Source organism: Acinonyx jubatus, chromosome B1 (genome assembly GCF_027475565.1).
Source record: "Acinonyx jubatus isolate Ajub_Pintada_27869175 chromosome B1, VMU_Ajub_asm_v1.0, whole genome shotgun sequence".
Lineage (NCBI taxonomy): Eukaryota > Metazoa > Chordata > Mammalia > Carnivora > Felidae > Acinonyx > Acinonyx jubatus.
The window spans coordinates 27,687,734-27,701,545 of record NC_069382.1 but is presented as its reverse complement, the minus strand read 5'-3'; the positions used below and the strand labels follow the sequence as shown (position 1 = coordinate 27,701,545).

At 37.1% G+C, this 13,812-nt stretch overlaps 1 protein-coding gene across 2 annotated transcripts in view; it reads left to right on the top strand.

The window, feature by feature from the left end:
* The window catches only part of PPP2CB (protein phosphatase 2 catalytic subunit beta), a 34,290-nt gene extending 23,986 nt beyond the window's left edge, over positions 1–10,304 (top strand). For both annotated transcript variants that reach the window (XM_015062701.3, XM_053216380.1), the window contains exons 3-7: positions 1,127–1,300; positions 3,318–3,407; positions 3,518–3,679; positions 5,594–5,712; positions 9,593–10,304. In XM_015062701.3, coding sequence (XP_014918187.2) covers positions 1,127–1,300; positions 3,318–3,407; positions 3,518–3,679; positions 5,594–5,712; positions 9,593–9,665 — 618 coding nt within the window. In that variant the 3' untranslated portion in view covers positions 9,666–10,304. The remainder of the gene's footprint in view (positions 1–1,126; positions 1,301–3,317; positions 3,408–3,517; positions 3,680–5,593; positions 5,713–9,592) is intronic.
* The last annotated feature ends 3,508 nt before the right edge of the window (positions 10,305–13,812 follow it).

Here is a 13,812-nt window from a genome sequence, read left to right as displayed (position 1 = left end):
GTCCCCAAACTCTTCAGAGATTCCATGTTGCCTACAGAATCAAACCCTTTGGCTGGCCTTCTGTAGTCTAGCTTGAATTTGCTTGCTAGTAGTTGGTAGCATAAACTCTGTATTTCAAATCAGAGAGTTTCAAAACACTCTGCCTGTCTTCATTATTTCCTTATTGGATTTTCCCACAAGATGACTCTGATTTCTTACCCCCTTCTGCCAAGAGTCAGCTTAAGTCCTACATTTTTCTTGAAGCCTCCAGCCATTTTTTTTTAGCCTTGTTCCTTCTACTCTTAAGTACTAGGAAAATTACTCTTCCACTCCTAATTTATATTACCATAGTGGTTTATTGCCTTGTAGTATTTACGTCTCATAGCTCCTTAGTAAGATTAGTCCTAAACAGCATAAGTCACGTATTGCATTTATGTGGACCTGGCACCTACTTTTAAACACTGAGCTTAATGTTGGACACATAATGGTTAGTTAATAAATATGTATAAATTGAAGTATGCGTATGCAGCTTTTTGGTTAATTTGCTTTACAGAATCTGATGCTTTTTCATACTTATCAGACACACTCCTAACTAAATAGTACGCTTATAAGGTATGTCTCTGTGTATTTTTATGAAGAGGAGACTAAATACATTTGAAATCTTGCCCAGATTTGGGAAGGGCCTATTTTTGTGTTTTTGTTAGCAAATGCAGTCTTTCCGTGGGAAATAAAAATTGAAAGGAGAGAGACAAGTTACTGTATAGAGTAGTTTGTCTTGGGTTCAAATCTTTGACCTTTGGTATCCATTTAGCAGTAAGATATCGTAGTGTCTGGAAAGACCTAGAAGACTAGTAATTATTTGAGGATGAAGAAGACATTAAATACCAAGCATCATATATAATTTTATTAACAGTAATACCAGTTAATAAGATTCCAATGAAGGTGGTATAAATAGTAATGAAGAAGGACCATAAATATTTCAAAGCTCAGTCAAAGAATGAGAAGATGTTTAACTCTGAAAAAGAATTAGCATTTAATGTAATAGCAAACAAAAGAGCCATTTAAAGAAATAGGTCAGAAATTTGCTTAAGATTAACACTAGTAACAATATGCTTTATTCCATGAATTTTTTTTGCTTTTCCTCCAGGTGCGTTATCCAGAGCGCATTACAATATTGAGAGGAAACCATGAAAGCCGACAAATTACCCAAGTATATGGCTTTTATGATGAATGTCTACGAAAGTATGGAAATGCCAATGTTTGGAAATATTTTACAGATCTATTTGATTATCTTCCACTTACAGCTTTAGTAGATGGACAGGTGTGTATGTGCTTATATGGTGGGGGGGGGGGAGTAAAAGAAAAGCTGTGTTTTTGGTTTTTTGTTTTGTTTTTTTAAGATTTTCTAATAGTAATTTAGGGTTTAGATTTACATGACATGCTACCCACCTCTCCTTAGCTTTTTCTGCTTTTCCTTATAATTAAAATTTCAGAATATGGAATTGGGGGTAAGTTTTATGCACATTGTAACCAGAAGATTTCCCTGTTGTTCTCAGATGTATAAATATTTTGGCCAAAGTATTTGCCAGTATGCTTTTTTTGTTATAGATAAATACCATAAATAAATGCTTAAGACCGTGATGTGCAATACTAGTAAAGCAAAGCTGTTTTTTAAAACTAGCTCCACACATACACAGTTTGCTGACTACCATTAACTTTATATTCCTGTTTTCATGGTAATTGCAAGAAGTAATATTGTGTATTAGACCTTCTCACTAAGAAGGGCATGTTTTCAGGCACTTGAGTAGCTCAGCTGGTTGAGCATCTGACTCTTAATTTAGGATCAGGCTCAGGTCATGATCCCACGGTCGTGGGATTAAGCCTTTACTTGAGCTCCATGCTGACTGTGGAGTCTCCTTAAAATTCCCTCTCTCCCCCTCTGCCCCCTCCCCAGCTCATACATGCATTCTTGATTTTGGCTCAGGTCATATCTTATGGTTCGTGGGATCGATCCCCAAGTCAGTCTCTGTGCTGACGGCACGGAGCCTGCTTGGGATTCTCTCCCTCTCTCTCAAAATAAACAAACATTTAAGAAATAAAGATAAAAGCAGAAATTGGTACCAAAAAACCACTAGGAATGAGAAGGCATTACTATCAATGTGAATGTGCTTACTTACAATCACAATAACATAGGGTACAGATTTATTCTATTGAACTTGAAAAAATAGATGAAATTTATTTTGGCAAATTAGTTTTTAAGGAAATTAGGCCAGTGTAAATAGACTACCAAACTTAGAAGGAATTGGAAAAGTAACCAGGTCTAGATAGTTTTATAGGCACATTCTGCCAAAGGTACATCTGTGTTCCAGAGGTTAGGCAAAGATGGAGAGCTTCAAAATTCATTCTTTGAGGCTAGTAGTATAACCTCAATACCAAACCAGACATGGCAAGCACCAAAAAATAAAACTCAGTTAAGTAGTAAAATAAAATAATACTAACTGAATAAAGAAACTTACATTGACTGTACTTAATCAGCAAAACATCAGAAATCTCATCAAAATTAGGAGAAAAATGCCCTCTTAAGCTTCCCTAGAGGATGGGTCTGGGAATAGATAGTTTACCCACCCACCCCCCAAATTTGTATTTCTCAGTTTTGTTTCGGAAGTTCTAACCAGTGCACTGATCAATAAAAAGAATTAAAAGGAATAAACACTGAGAAGAAATTAACAAATATTTTTGCTAACACGATTATGTACTCCGAGAACTCTTAACAAAGCTGAAAAATGGAGCAGGAATTGATAGTCTTTGGTATATGAGAAAAAATTTTATATGTCAGAAAATGTAATGGTGAATCACAAGAATGGAACTCACATCCACTAGAGAAGGGAAAAAAAACCCTATACAAAATATTTAGGAATATAAGGGGAAAAAATTTTTTTTAAGTTTATTTGAGAGAGGTGGCGTGCACGTGAGTTGGGAGGAGCAGAGAGAGAGGAAGAGAAATAATCCTAAATAGGCTCTGTGCTGTCAGAATGTAGGCTGACTCAGGCTCAATTTCAAGAACCGTGAGATCATGACCTGAGCCAAAACCAGGTCAGATGCTTAACCAGCTGAGCCACCCAGGCGCCCCAAGAAGAAATATTTCAAAGTATCAACTGTCTCTGATGATGTGATTTTTGTTTCCTTTTCCACTGTATTTTATAAACTTTCCAAGTATTATTAAACTTTTGAAAAGAAGAGCTCTTAGGATTGACATTTATAATAACCATTATTGGCTGTTAACTTTCAGCATTTAACAAAACACTTTTTTCTCTTTTTTTTTTTTCATTTATAAACAGATATTCTGCCTTCATGGTGGCCTCTCTCCATCCATAGATACACTGGATCATATAAGAGCCTTGGATCGTTTACAAGAAGTTCCACATGAGGTAATTTTAGTTTTAATTTTAAAAATAAATACAACCATACTGTAGTAAAGCTAAAGGAGTTAAACTTAACTGTCAATAATTTATGACATGTACTTAATTTTCTTGGCCAGGGCCCAATGTGTGATCTGTTGTGGTCAGATCCAGATGATCGTGGTGGGTGGGGTATTTCACCACGTGGTGCTGGCTACACATTTGGACAAGACATTTCTGAAACATTTAACCATGCCAACGGTCTCACACTGGTTTCTCGAGCTCACCAACTTGTAATGGAGGTATGTCCTTTTCTTGCACGATGATCTTTATTTCAAATAAATCTATATCTCTATAATAAGGCTTCATGAAATAGTCCTCCCTATTACCTAAATTAATGAAGAAAATATTTGGCTGGTTTTAGCAGGTAGTACTAGTTGGCCAGAGAAAAGTTGCAAAAATATTACCAAAAAATTTCCTTGTATCCTACACTCAGATTCTGCAAATACAAAAATTTTCACATATTTTCATCTTTGCTTTATCATTCCATCTCTACCCTCCAGCTTCCCTTCCTCCATGCACACATTACTTTCTTTTAAACTTATTTGAATGCCAATTGAAGATATGGTACTCCTTTATCTCCAAATTTCCATGTATATTTTGCAAAAATAAAGGTTTTTCTCTTATATTATGACAGTATAGTTCTTGCAGTCCAGAAATTTGCATTGATATATTACTATGATCTAATCTAAACACTTCATTTGAGTTTTTCAGTATACCACTAATGTTCTTGATAGGAAAATTTAATTATGTATGAGCATGTATAATCCAGGATCATGCTGTTTGGACTCCTTTGATGTAGAAATAATTCCTCAGATTCTCTGTTTTGCATAATCTTTACATTTTTGAAGACTACAAGCAATTTTATTTTGTAGACTGATGTTTCCTTATGATTCAGGATATGCATTTTTGGCAGGCATATTGCAGAATAATGTGATAGGCTTCTTAGTGCATCATATTCAAGTCATGGAATCTATTTACCCTATAGTTTGTTGCTGGTATCTGCTTAAATCAGTTAAGGTAGTGCCCACCAGATTTTTCTACCATGATGTTACTGTTTTATAAATACTAAAGGAATAGAAATAGAGTTTTATCTTTTCAAACCAGTAGGGAGTAGCTTCAAGATGTTAGAGAAAGGGGCCTCTGGGTGGCTCAGTCGGTTGGGTGGCCGACTGTAGCTCAGGTCATGATCTCACAGTTTGTGGGTTCAAGCCCCGCATTGGGCTCTGTGCTGACAGCTCAGAACCTGGAGCCTACTTCTGATTCTGTGTCTCCCTCTCTCTCTGCCCCTTCCCTGCTTGCTCTCTTTCTGTCTCAAAAATAATAAACATTACAAAAAATAATAAAAAAAAAATGAAGATGTTAGAGAAAACTTCAACCCAATTGAGGCAGGAGGAGTGAGAATATGGTTAATAAGGACTATAAATTCATACAGTAAAAGATAAACCTAATTCTATCAGTAATCATAAGAGAGATGTGAATGGATGAAAATTTTTATTTCCCTAAAATACTGAAAGTCTGAAGTAGATAATCAAAATTCAGCTGTTAACTTGGGATGAATCTAAAACATAATGAAAAAATAAAGAGTAAAACTTAGAAGTAAAACATGACAGTGCAGCCTAGAAAGAGGGAAAATAGTATGTTGGCATATCAATTAGATAGTTATCCAAAGTCAACTAATGTGAATCAAATAGGCTCTAAGATAAAAGGTATATTTTGAAATAGAAAGAGGTCATTACTGATAAAAACTGGCCTAGTGATCTAGGGAAGAAATAATTCTAGGTTTTTGTTTACCTAGTAATAAACAGATTCTAAACATAAAGCAAAAGTTGATACAATTTATAAGGAAAAGTTATGTGAAGTCTTCCATCATTGTGGGAGAAATTTTAATACACATCGTAGCCAAGAGCTGAAGTATAGATCTAAGTAGAACAGCACCATTACTGAGCCTCAGTGTCACAGAACCCTGTGCCCAACAGTTGAGTATTCAGTGCAGGTGCACAGTGTTAAGGATGGATACCATATAAGGTAGCATAGAAGACTACGTTTCCACCAAGAATATTGATAATTTTTGAATTTAGTTTTCTAAACTTACCTGTGTCAATATTATAATTTTATAATGAAATATTTTGTGTTGTTTTTTTTTAATGCTGCAGGGATACAATTGGTGTCATGATCGGAATGTGGTTACCATTTTCAGCGCACCCAATTACTGTTATCGTTGTGGGAACCAGGCTGCTATCATGGAATTAGATGACACTTTAAAATACTCCTTGTAAGTAACTTGATGTTAAATACAATTTTTAAATTGTATATAATTGCTTTTAGAAGGAAAACTTTAAATGTAGATAGATTTCTGGTGCTCCTGGGTGTCTCCCAGTTAAGCTTATAACTCTTGATTTGGCTTAGGTCATGATCTCACAGTTCTTTGGATTGAGCCTCGCATCAGGCTCTGCACTGCCAGCTTGGGATTCTGTCTCTTTCCCTGCCACTCCTCTGCTTGCACATGCTTGCTTGCTCACTCTCTCAAATAAACTCTAAAAAAAAAAGGATTTCTGCTTCTCAAATAGTGGAGTAAGGAACTTGGCAAACCCTCTTTCCCAACAGAGACAATCATTTAACTAGAAAAAGCGATTTTAAACAATTATTACATGCTTTTGAATATTGTCCTAAATGCATGCAGCCCATAGAGAAACATTCTAAAAAATCTAAATCTCAGTAATAACAGCCACAATCTGTGGGATTTGAGCCATAGTGTGTTCCCTCCCTCTTTCCAGATCCCTTGTATAGAAACTACTCCACAGTCACTCTGCTCTGGACCCTGCTCATATTTTTTTCTGGTTTTAATCTTTTAGCCTCTGTTAAACTACACAACAAAGTTATTTCGAAGTCCCCTCTCTGTAGGCACAGGCTACTTATTGGTCAGAGGTTGTGCTGAAGCCTCCTTGGTCAGTGAAATGTTAGGGCCCACCCTAAACTAGTAAGATGGATGGAAATGTATGTGGCTTAGAAGTTGCTGTCACAGTCGAAAGAATTTACATTTTGGCTCACAGTTCAACAAAGCACCAGTATGTTGGATTTGTGTGTGTGTGTGTGTGTGTGTGTGTGTGTGTGTGTGTGTGATTAGTCCTGAGAGGGCACAAGCTTAAGGATGACACAAAGTGTAGTTTTCCAGACTGTCAGAGATGTATGTGTTTGGGATTTTAAGCCTGGCTTCCTAGGAGTTGCTTCTGGGTCAGAGGAACTTGTTTATTGGCCAGTAATTGATTAGAGATTGTGTTTAAGCCCCTAGTACCATTGAGGGTTATACCCATTTGTTGATTAGTTTCCTAGGGCTCCTGTAACAAATTACCACCAAGTGGGTTCCTGAACGGAATTTATTCTCACATATGTGGAGGCTAAAAGTTTGCAATCAGGGGGTTGGCATGGTGATGTTCCCTGTAAAGAATCCTTTCTTGCCTCTCCCTAGCTTCTCCTGGCTCATGCAATCCTTGGTTTATAGATGCATCTCTCCAGTCTTTGTCTCTGTCTTCACGTGGCACTCTCCTCTGTGTGTTCCTTCTGAGGATACCATCAGATTGAATTTAGGGCTCAACCTAATCAAGTATAACCTCACCTTATCTGATAATATCTGCAAAGACCTTATTTCCAAATAGTGTCACGTTGTGAGGTTCTAAATGAGTATGAATTTTGGAGATAAACTGTTTGACCCAACACACTCTGTGTGTGGCTTGGGAATGTTTTCAAGAATGCCCCAAGGGCAGCTAAGTGGTTTAGTTGGTTGATTGTCCAACTCTTGATTTCAGCTCAAGTCATGGTCTCATGTTTGTGGGATTGAGCCCTGCATCGGGCCCTGCGCTGACAGCACAGAGCCTACTTGGGATTTTCTCTCTCCTCTTTCTGCCCCCCCCCCCCCCCCGCCCCTTCCCAGCTCACACACATATGTGCTCGCTCTCAAATGTTAAAAAAAAAAAAAAAAAAAAAAGAATGCCCCCAAATGCTACACTAATTATTCCTGTTGTAGGTATAGTTAATATATATAGTCTTCTTGTCTCCCAGTGTTGACTGTGATCCAAGGAAGCCAGGAAAGGCTCTTCTTTGCCCTTTCGTGTTTTACATTTCTTAAAAGTTCAACTGTACTACAAATACATCTGTATTTTTTGCACCCACATGCAGCTGGTTTTTAAATCAGTTATGAAGATGAAATTATACTGTCATTTGCAATTACTGTCATGTATGTTTCTTAGTTGATGATAACTTCAGTCTAAAGGAAGAGTATGAATAAAAAATGAGAAGGTTGGCTCCTGGGTGGCTCAGTCGGTTAAGCGTCTAACTTTGGTTCAGGTCATGATCTTGTGGTTCCTAAGTTCAAGCCCCACATCAGGTTCTGTGCTGTCAATGCAGAGCCTGCTTTGGATCCTCTCTACCCCTCTCTCTCTGCCACTCCCCACTCACACTCTCTTAAAAAATAAACTTTGGGAGCACTTGGGTGGCTCAGTCTCCGTTAAGCATCCGACTTCAGCTCAGGTCATGATCTCGCGGTTTCTGAGTTTGAGCCCCACATCGAACTCTGTGCTGACAGCTCGGAGCCTGCTTCAGATTTTGTGTCTCTCTCTGCTCCTCCCCTGCTCACACTCTGTGTCTCTCTCTCAAAAATAAATTAATATTTTAAAAAATGAGAAGGTTAACAATCTACACACTCTCCTCAGCTTCTTTAAGGGCATGAGATTATATGAAATAGTAATTATGATAATGCATTTTGGAGATTGTAACATCAGTAGCAAAAAAAGGAAATGGAAAGGAGCTTACTATATAGTAGAAATGTCTCTTAAATCACTAGAATTTATGAATCTTAAGTAGAATTCCATAAGTTAAGTGATGTATGGTTAAGATCTAGAGCAACCAATAACAAAATAATTTAGGAAAAATAGCTAAAGTTATTAAGGGAATTTAAATAGCACACTAGAAAATATGCTTTTATTATTTTAATGTTCATTTATTTAGATAGCGCAGGGGAGGGGCACAGAGAGGGAGAACCCCAAGGAGCCTCTCCGCTGTCAGCCCAGAGCCTGACATGGGCCTTGTTCTCAGCAACCTTGAGATCATGACCCAAGTTGAAATCAAGAGTCCAATGCTTAACTAACTGAACCACCCAAGCACCCCAAAATATGCTTTTAATAAAAAAGCAGTTAAAGTAGGAACCAAGAAACAAGACAAAAAGTGGCAGGTATAAATCCAGTCATACCAGTATTAAATGTGAAAGAGTGGTTTGAGTAATGCACTCAAAAGACAAAAATTATCAAGATTGTTTTTTTAAAGATCCAGCTTTATGATGTCTACAGGAAACCTAGATTAAAAACAAATAGGTTGAAAATAGGTAAAAAAAGATATACCATTGCTAACAGCAACCACATGACTGCTGACCTGGTTATACTAGTATCAGACAAAAATAGATTTCAAAATAAAAATTGTTACACGAAGACATTTCACAATGATGAGAGTCAAACCATTAGGAACATATACCAGTTATAAACGTATGCACTTATTATGGAGCAAAACGAACAGAATTGAAAGAGGTAGTTCAACAGTAGTTGGAGACTTTAACATGTATGGAACATTTTACCCAAATGTGCCAAAACTCATGGGATTTAATGAAAGCAGTATTAAATAACTGTAAATGCCTATATTAAAAATCAGATTTTTAGAAAGATCTCAAGTCAGTAACCTAACTGTACTTTACAGACCCTAGAAAAAGAAGAGCAAACTAAATCCAGTGCAAGCATTTGGAAGGAAGTAAAATGAAATAGTAGACAAATAGAAAAAAGTCAAAACCAGAAGTCCTTTCCAACAAAATTAAAAAGCCTTGACAGGCCAACCAAAAATGAGTAAAGATTCACATTACCAAAAATCACTGCAAGACCCTACTGAAATAAAAAGAATTAGAATACAGTGAGTACGGTATGGCAACAAATTAGGTAACTTGGGTGAAATGGACAAATTCCTAGAAAGACAAACTGCCAAAATTGACTCAGTTAGAAAATCAGAATAGTTGTAAACAACATAGTAAAAATGGGAAACAGCACTGCTCTACCGCAGTGTCTTCTTTATTAACTTCAAATCCTTTAACTATTTGCTTTCTTTTTTGCCACATATAGCCTTCAGTTTGACCCAGCACCTCGTCGTGGAGAGCCTCATGTTACCCGGCGCACCCCAGACTACTTCCTGTAAATTCCTCCTGGGAAAAACCTGCCTTTGTATGTGGAAGTTTACCTGGCTTTTTAAAATATATATATTTAAAAACAAAACAAAAAAAGCAACAGTAATCTATGTGTTTCTGTAACAAATTGGGATCTGTCTTGGCATTAAAACCATATTATGGACCAAAATGTGCCATACTAATGATGAGCATTTAGCACAATTTGAGACTGAAACTTAGTACAACACTATGTTCTAGATTGGTCAGTCTTAACAGTTTGCCTGCTGTATTTGTAGTAACCATTTTCCTCTGGACTGTTGAAGCAAAAAAGGTAACTAACTCCTTCATCTCCTTTTGCACTTACTTGGAAATTTTAGTTCTAGTGTTTAACTGGCATGGATTGATAGAGTTGGGTTTTATTTTTAAGAAAAATTCGCAAGCTAACTTCCACTTAATCCATTACCCTTTATTTTATTGAAATGTATAGTTAAATTAACTGAAGAAAAGATTCTTGGGAGTATGTTGTCATAACATTTGAAAAGGTTTCCCTTCATTTAAACTAAATTACTGTTTTATGTTGATCTGCATATTTCTGTATATTTGTCATGACAGTGCTTGCATCCTATTTGGTGTACTGAGCAAATAAACTTTCCATTTTAAACAGAAACAAATTGGTTTACTGTGGTACACTTTAAATGAAAGTTCTGCTTTTTTGACAATAAAACCTCTTGACCTGTGATAAACAGTTGTGTTGAGGTAATTTAAGTATAATGTTCTTTGTATAAGGCTTATTTTTGGAAGAAAAATTGAACTAGTAGGCTGTATCTTTTAGACCATAGAAAAGCCATTTTTTCTTTCTAAACATGATTTCAGTAGGTAGTTCGTGTTAATGTATTGAAGTATGGATTGTATGCTAAAACTGTAGAATATTCTCGGGGCACCTGGGTGGCTCAGTTGACTTAAGTGTCCGACTTCAGCTCAGGTCATGATCTCGCGTTCCATGGGTATGAGCCCCACGTCAGCCTCTGTGCTGACAGCTCAGAGCCTGGAGCCTGCTTTGGGTTCTGAGTCTCCCTCTCTGCCCCTCCCCCAGTCTCTCTCAAAATTGAATAAATGTTTAAAAATTTTTTTTAACTGTAGAATATTCTATAGCTAAGAAGAATCTTTTAAAAACCAAAATACAGAGGCACCTGGGTGGTTCAGTCTGTTAAGCGTCCAGCTTTGGCTCAGGTCATGATCTCACGGTTCATGGGTTCAAGCCCCACATCAGGCTCTGTGCTGACACCTCAGAGGAGCCTGGAGTCTGCTTCAGATTCTGTGTCTCCCTCTCTGCCCCTGCCCAGCTCACACTCTCTCTGTCAAGAATAAACATTTTAAAAAGTAATAATTTAAAAAAAAAACAAAATATAGGGGCACCTAGATGGCTCAAATCTGTTAAGTGTCCTGACTCTTGATTTTGGCTCAGGTCATGATCTCATAGTTCAGGAGTTCGAGCCCTACGTTGGGCTCTGCACCGACAGCACAGAGCTTCTTGGGATTCTCTCTCTCTCCATCTCTCTGTCCCTCACCCGCTCATGGTTGCTTTCTCTCGCTCTCTGTTTCTCAAGAATAAACATTAAAATATATATGTTATCTTTATCCATTTCTCTAAATGAAAATAATCTCCAAAAGAGTTTAGTAGGAGTATAATGATAGCACTATTATTAATGTAGAATATAAACTCCAAGTAGAGGGGGGAAATATGGAGTCAGTGTTGAGAATGAGTGTGGGAGAATGGAAGACCCAGAAAACTAAATTTTTTGAGTTCTCTAGTTAAAAGAAAAAGGGTCAAACTTGATTTTTTGGAACCCAACTATATCCTGCTTACAAGGCACATACCAAAAGCAAAGTCAGACAATGTTGGGGGAAAAAAGATGAAATAGATCAGGAAGATCCTAAACAAAGGAAATCTGGAATAGCTATATCAATATTAAAATAGACAAAATTTAAGAACAGATCAAATAATGTTAAGCCACAATTCTAAACCTGTATGTATATACCAAAATAGCCTCAAAATATAAAAGCAAAAATCGTTAGAAATCAAATTGACACACTTGCATTAAAACAGATTTCAACTCAAGTCAAAGATGTAGAGTATTGAATAACACCTTAATAAGATTGATATAATAAACATCTAGGTCTCTGCACCCTAACAATACATCTTTTTGTCAAGTTAATATGGAAAATTCATAAAAACTGGCAATAGACTCTAATATTTGCAAATGGCATATCGGACAAAGGGCTAGTATCCAAAATCTATAAAGAGCTCACCAAACTCCACACCCGAAAAACAACCCAGTGAAGAAATGGGCAGAAAACATGAATGGACACCTCTCTAAAGAAGACATCCAGGTGGCCAACAGGCACATGAAAAGATGCTCAACGTCGCTCCTCATCAGGGAAATACAAATCAAAACCACACTCAGATATCACCTCACGCCAGTCAGAGTGGCCAAAATGAACAAATCAGGAGACTATAGATGCTGGAGAGGATGTGGCGAAACCGGAACCCTCTTGCACTGTTGGTGGGAATGCAAATTGGTGCAGCCACTCTGGAAAACTGTGGAGGTTCCTCAGAAAATTAAAAATAGACCTACCCTATGACCCAGCAATAGCACTGCTAGGAATTTACCCAAGGGATACAGGAGTACTGATGCATAGGGGCACTTGTACCCCAATGTTTATAGCAGCACTCTCAACAATAGCCAAATTATGGAAAGAGCCTAAATGTCCATCCACTGATGAATGGATAAAGAAATTGTGGTTTATATACACAATGGAGTACTACGTGGCAATGAGAAAGAATGAAATATGGCCCTTTGTAGCAACGTGGATGGAACTGGAGAGTGTTATGCTAAGTGAAATAAGCCATACAGAGAAAGACAGATACCATATGTTTTCATTCTTATGTGGATCCTGAGAAACTTAACAGAAACCCATGGGGGAGGGGAAGGAAAAAAAAAAGAGGTTAGAGTGGGAGAGAGCCAAAGAATAAGAGACTCTTAAAAACTGAGAACTGAGGGTTGATGGGGGGTGGGAGGGTGGGTGATGGGTATCGAGGAGGGCACCTTTTGGGATGAGCACTGGGTGTTGTATGGAAACCAATTTGACAATAAATTTCATATATTGAAAAAATAATAATAATTAGGCTCTAAAGCAGGTCTTAAAATTTTTCAAAAAATTGATACACCAAATTCTGACTACAATGTAATTTAGAAAAGAGCAAAATTAAGACATGATACTTATGTAGAAAACCTGAAAGACTCCACCAAAAATGTGCTAGAACTGATGCATGAATTCAGTAACATTGCAGGATACAAAATCAACGTACAAAAATCTGTTGCATTTCTATACACCAATAATGAAGCAGCAAAAAGAGAAATCAAGGAATCGATTCCATTTACAATTACACCAAAAGAAGTCAAAGATCTGTACTCAAACCTATAGAACACTTATGAAAGAAAGATGGCATGAAGAAATGGAAAAACATTCCATATTCATGGATTGGAAGAAAAATAATAAAATGTTTATACCACCCAAAGCAATCTACACATTTAATGCAATCCTTATCAAAATACCACCAACATTTTTCACAGAACTAGAACAAACAATCCGAGCATTTGTATGGAACCACAAAAGACCCCAGATAGTCAAAGCAATCTTGAAAAAGAAAAGAAAAGCTGATATCACGATTCTGGACTTCAAGTTCTATTACAAAACTGTGCTGATCAAGTCAATATGGTACTGGCACAAAAACAGACACAGATCAATGGTACAGAATAGGAAACCCAGAAATGGACCCACAACTATATGGCCAACTAATCTTAGACAAAGCGGGAAAGACTATCCAATGGAAAAAAGTCTCTTCAACGAATAGTGTTGGGAAACTGGACAGCAACATGCAGAAGAATGAAATCGGAATACTTTCTTACACCATACGCAGAAATAAATTCAAAATGGATGAAAGAACTAAATGTGAGACAGGAAACCGTCAAAATCCTAGAGGAGAACACAGACAACAACCTCTTTGACATTGACCATAGCCACTTCTTACTAGATAATGTCTCCGAAGGCAAGGGAAACAAAAGCAAAAATGAATTACTGGGACTTCATCAAGATAAAAGGCTTCTGGGGGCGCCT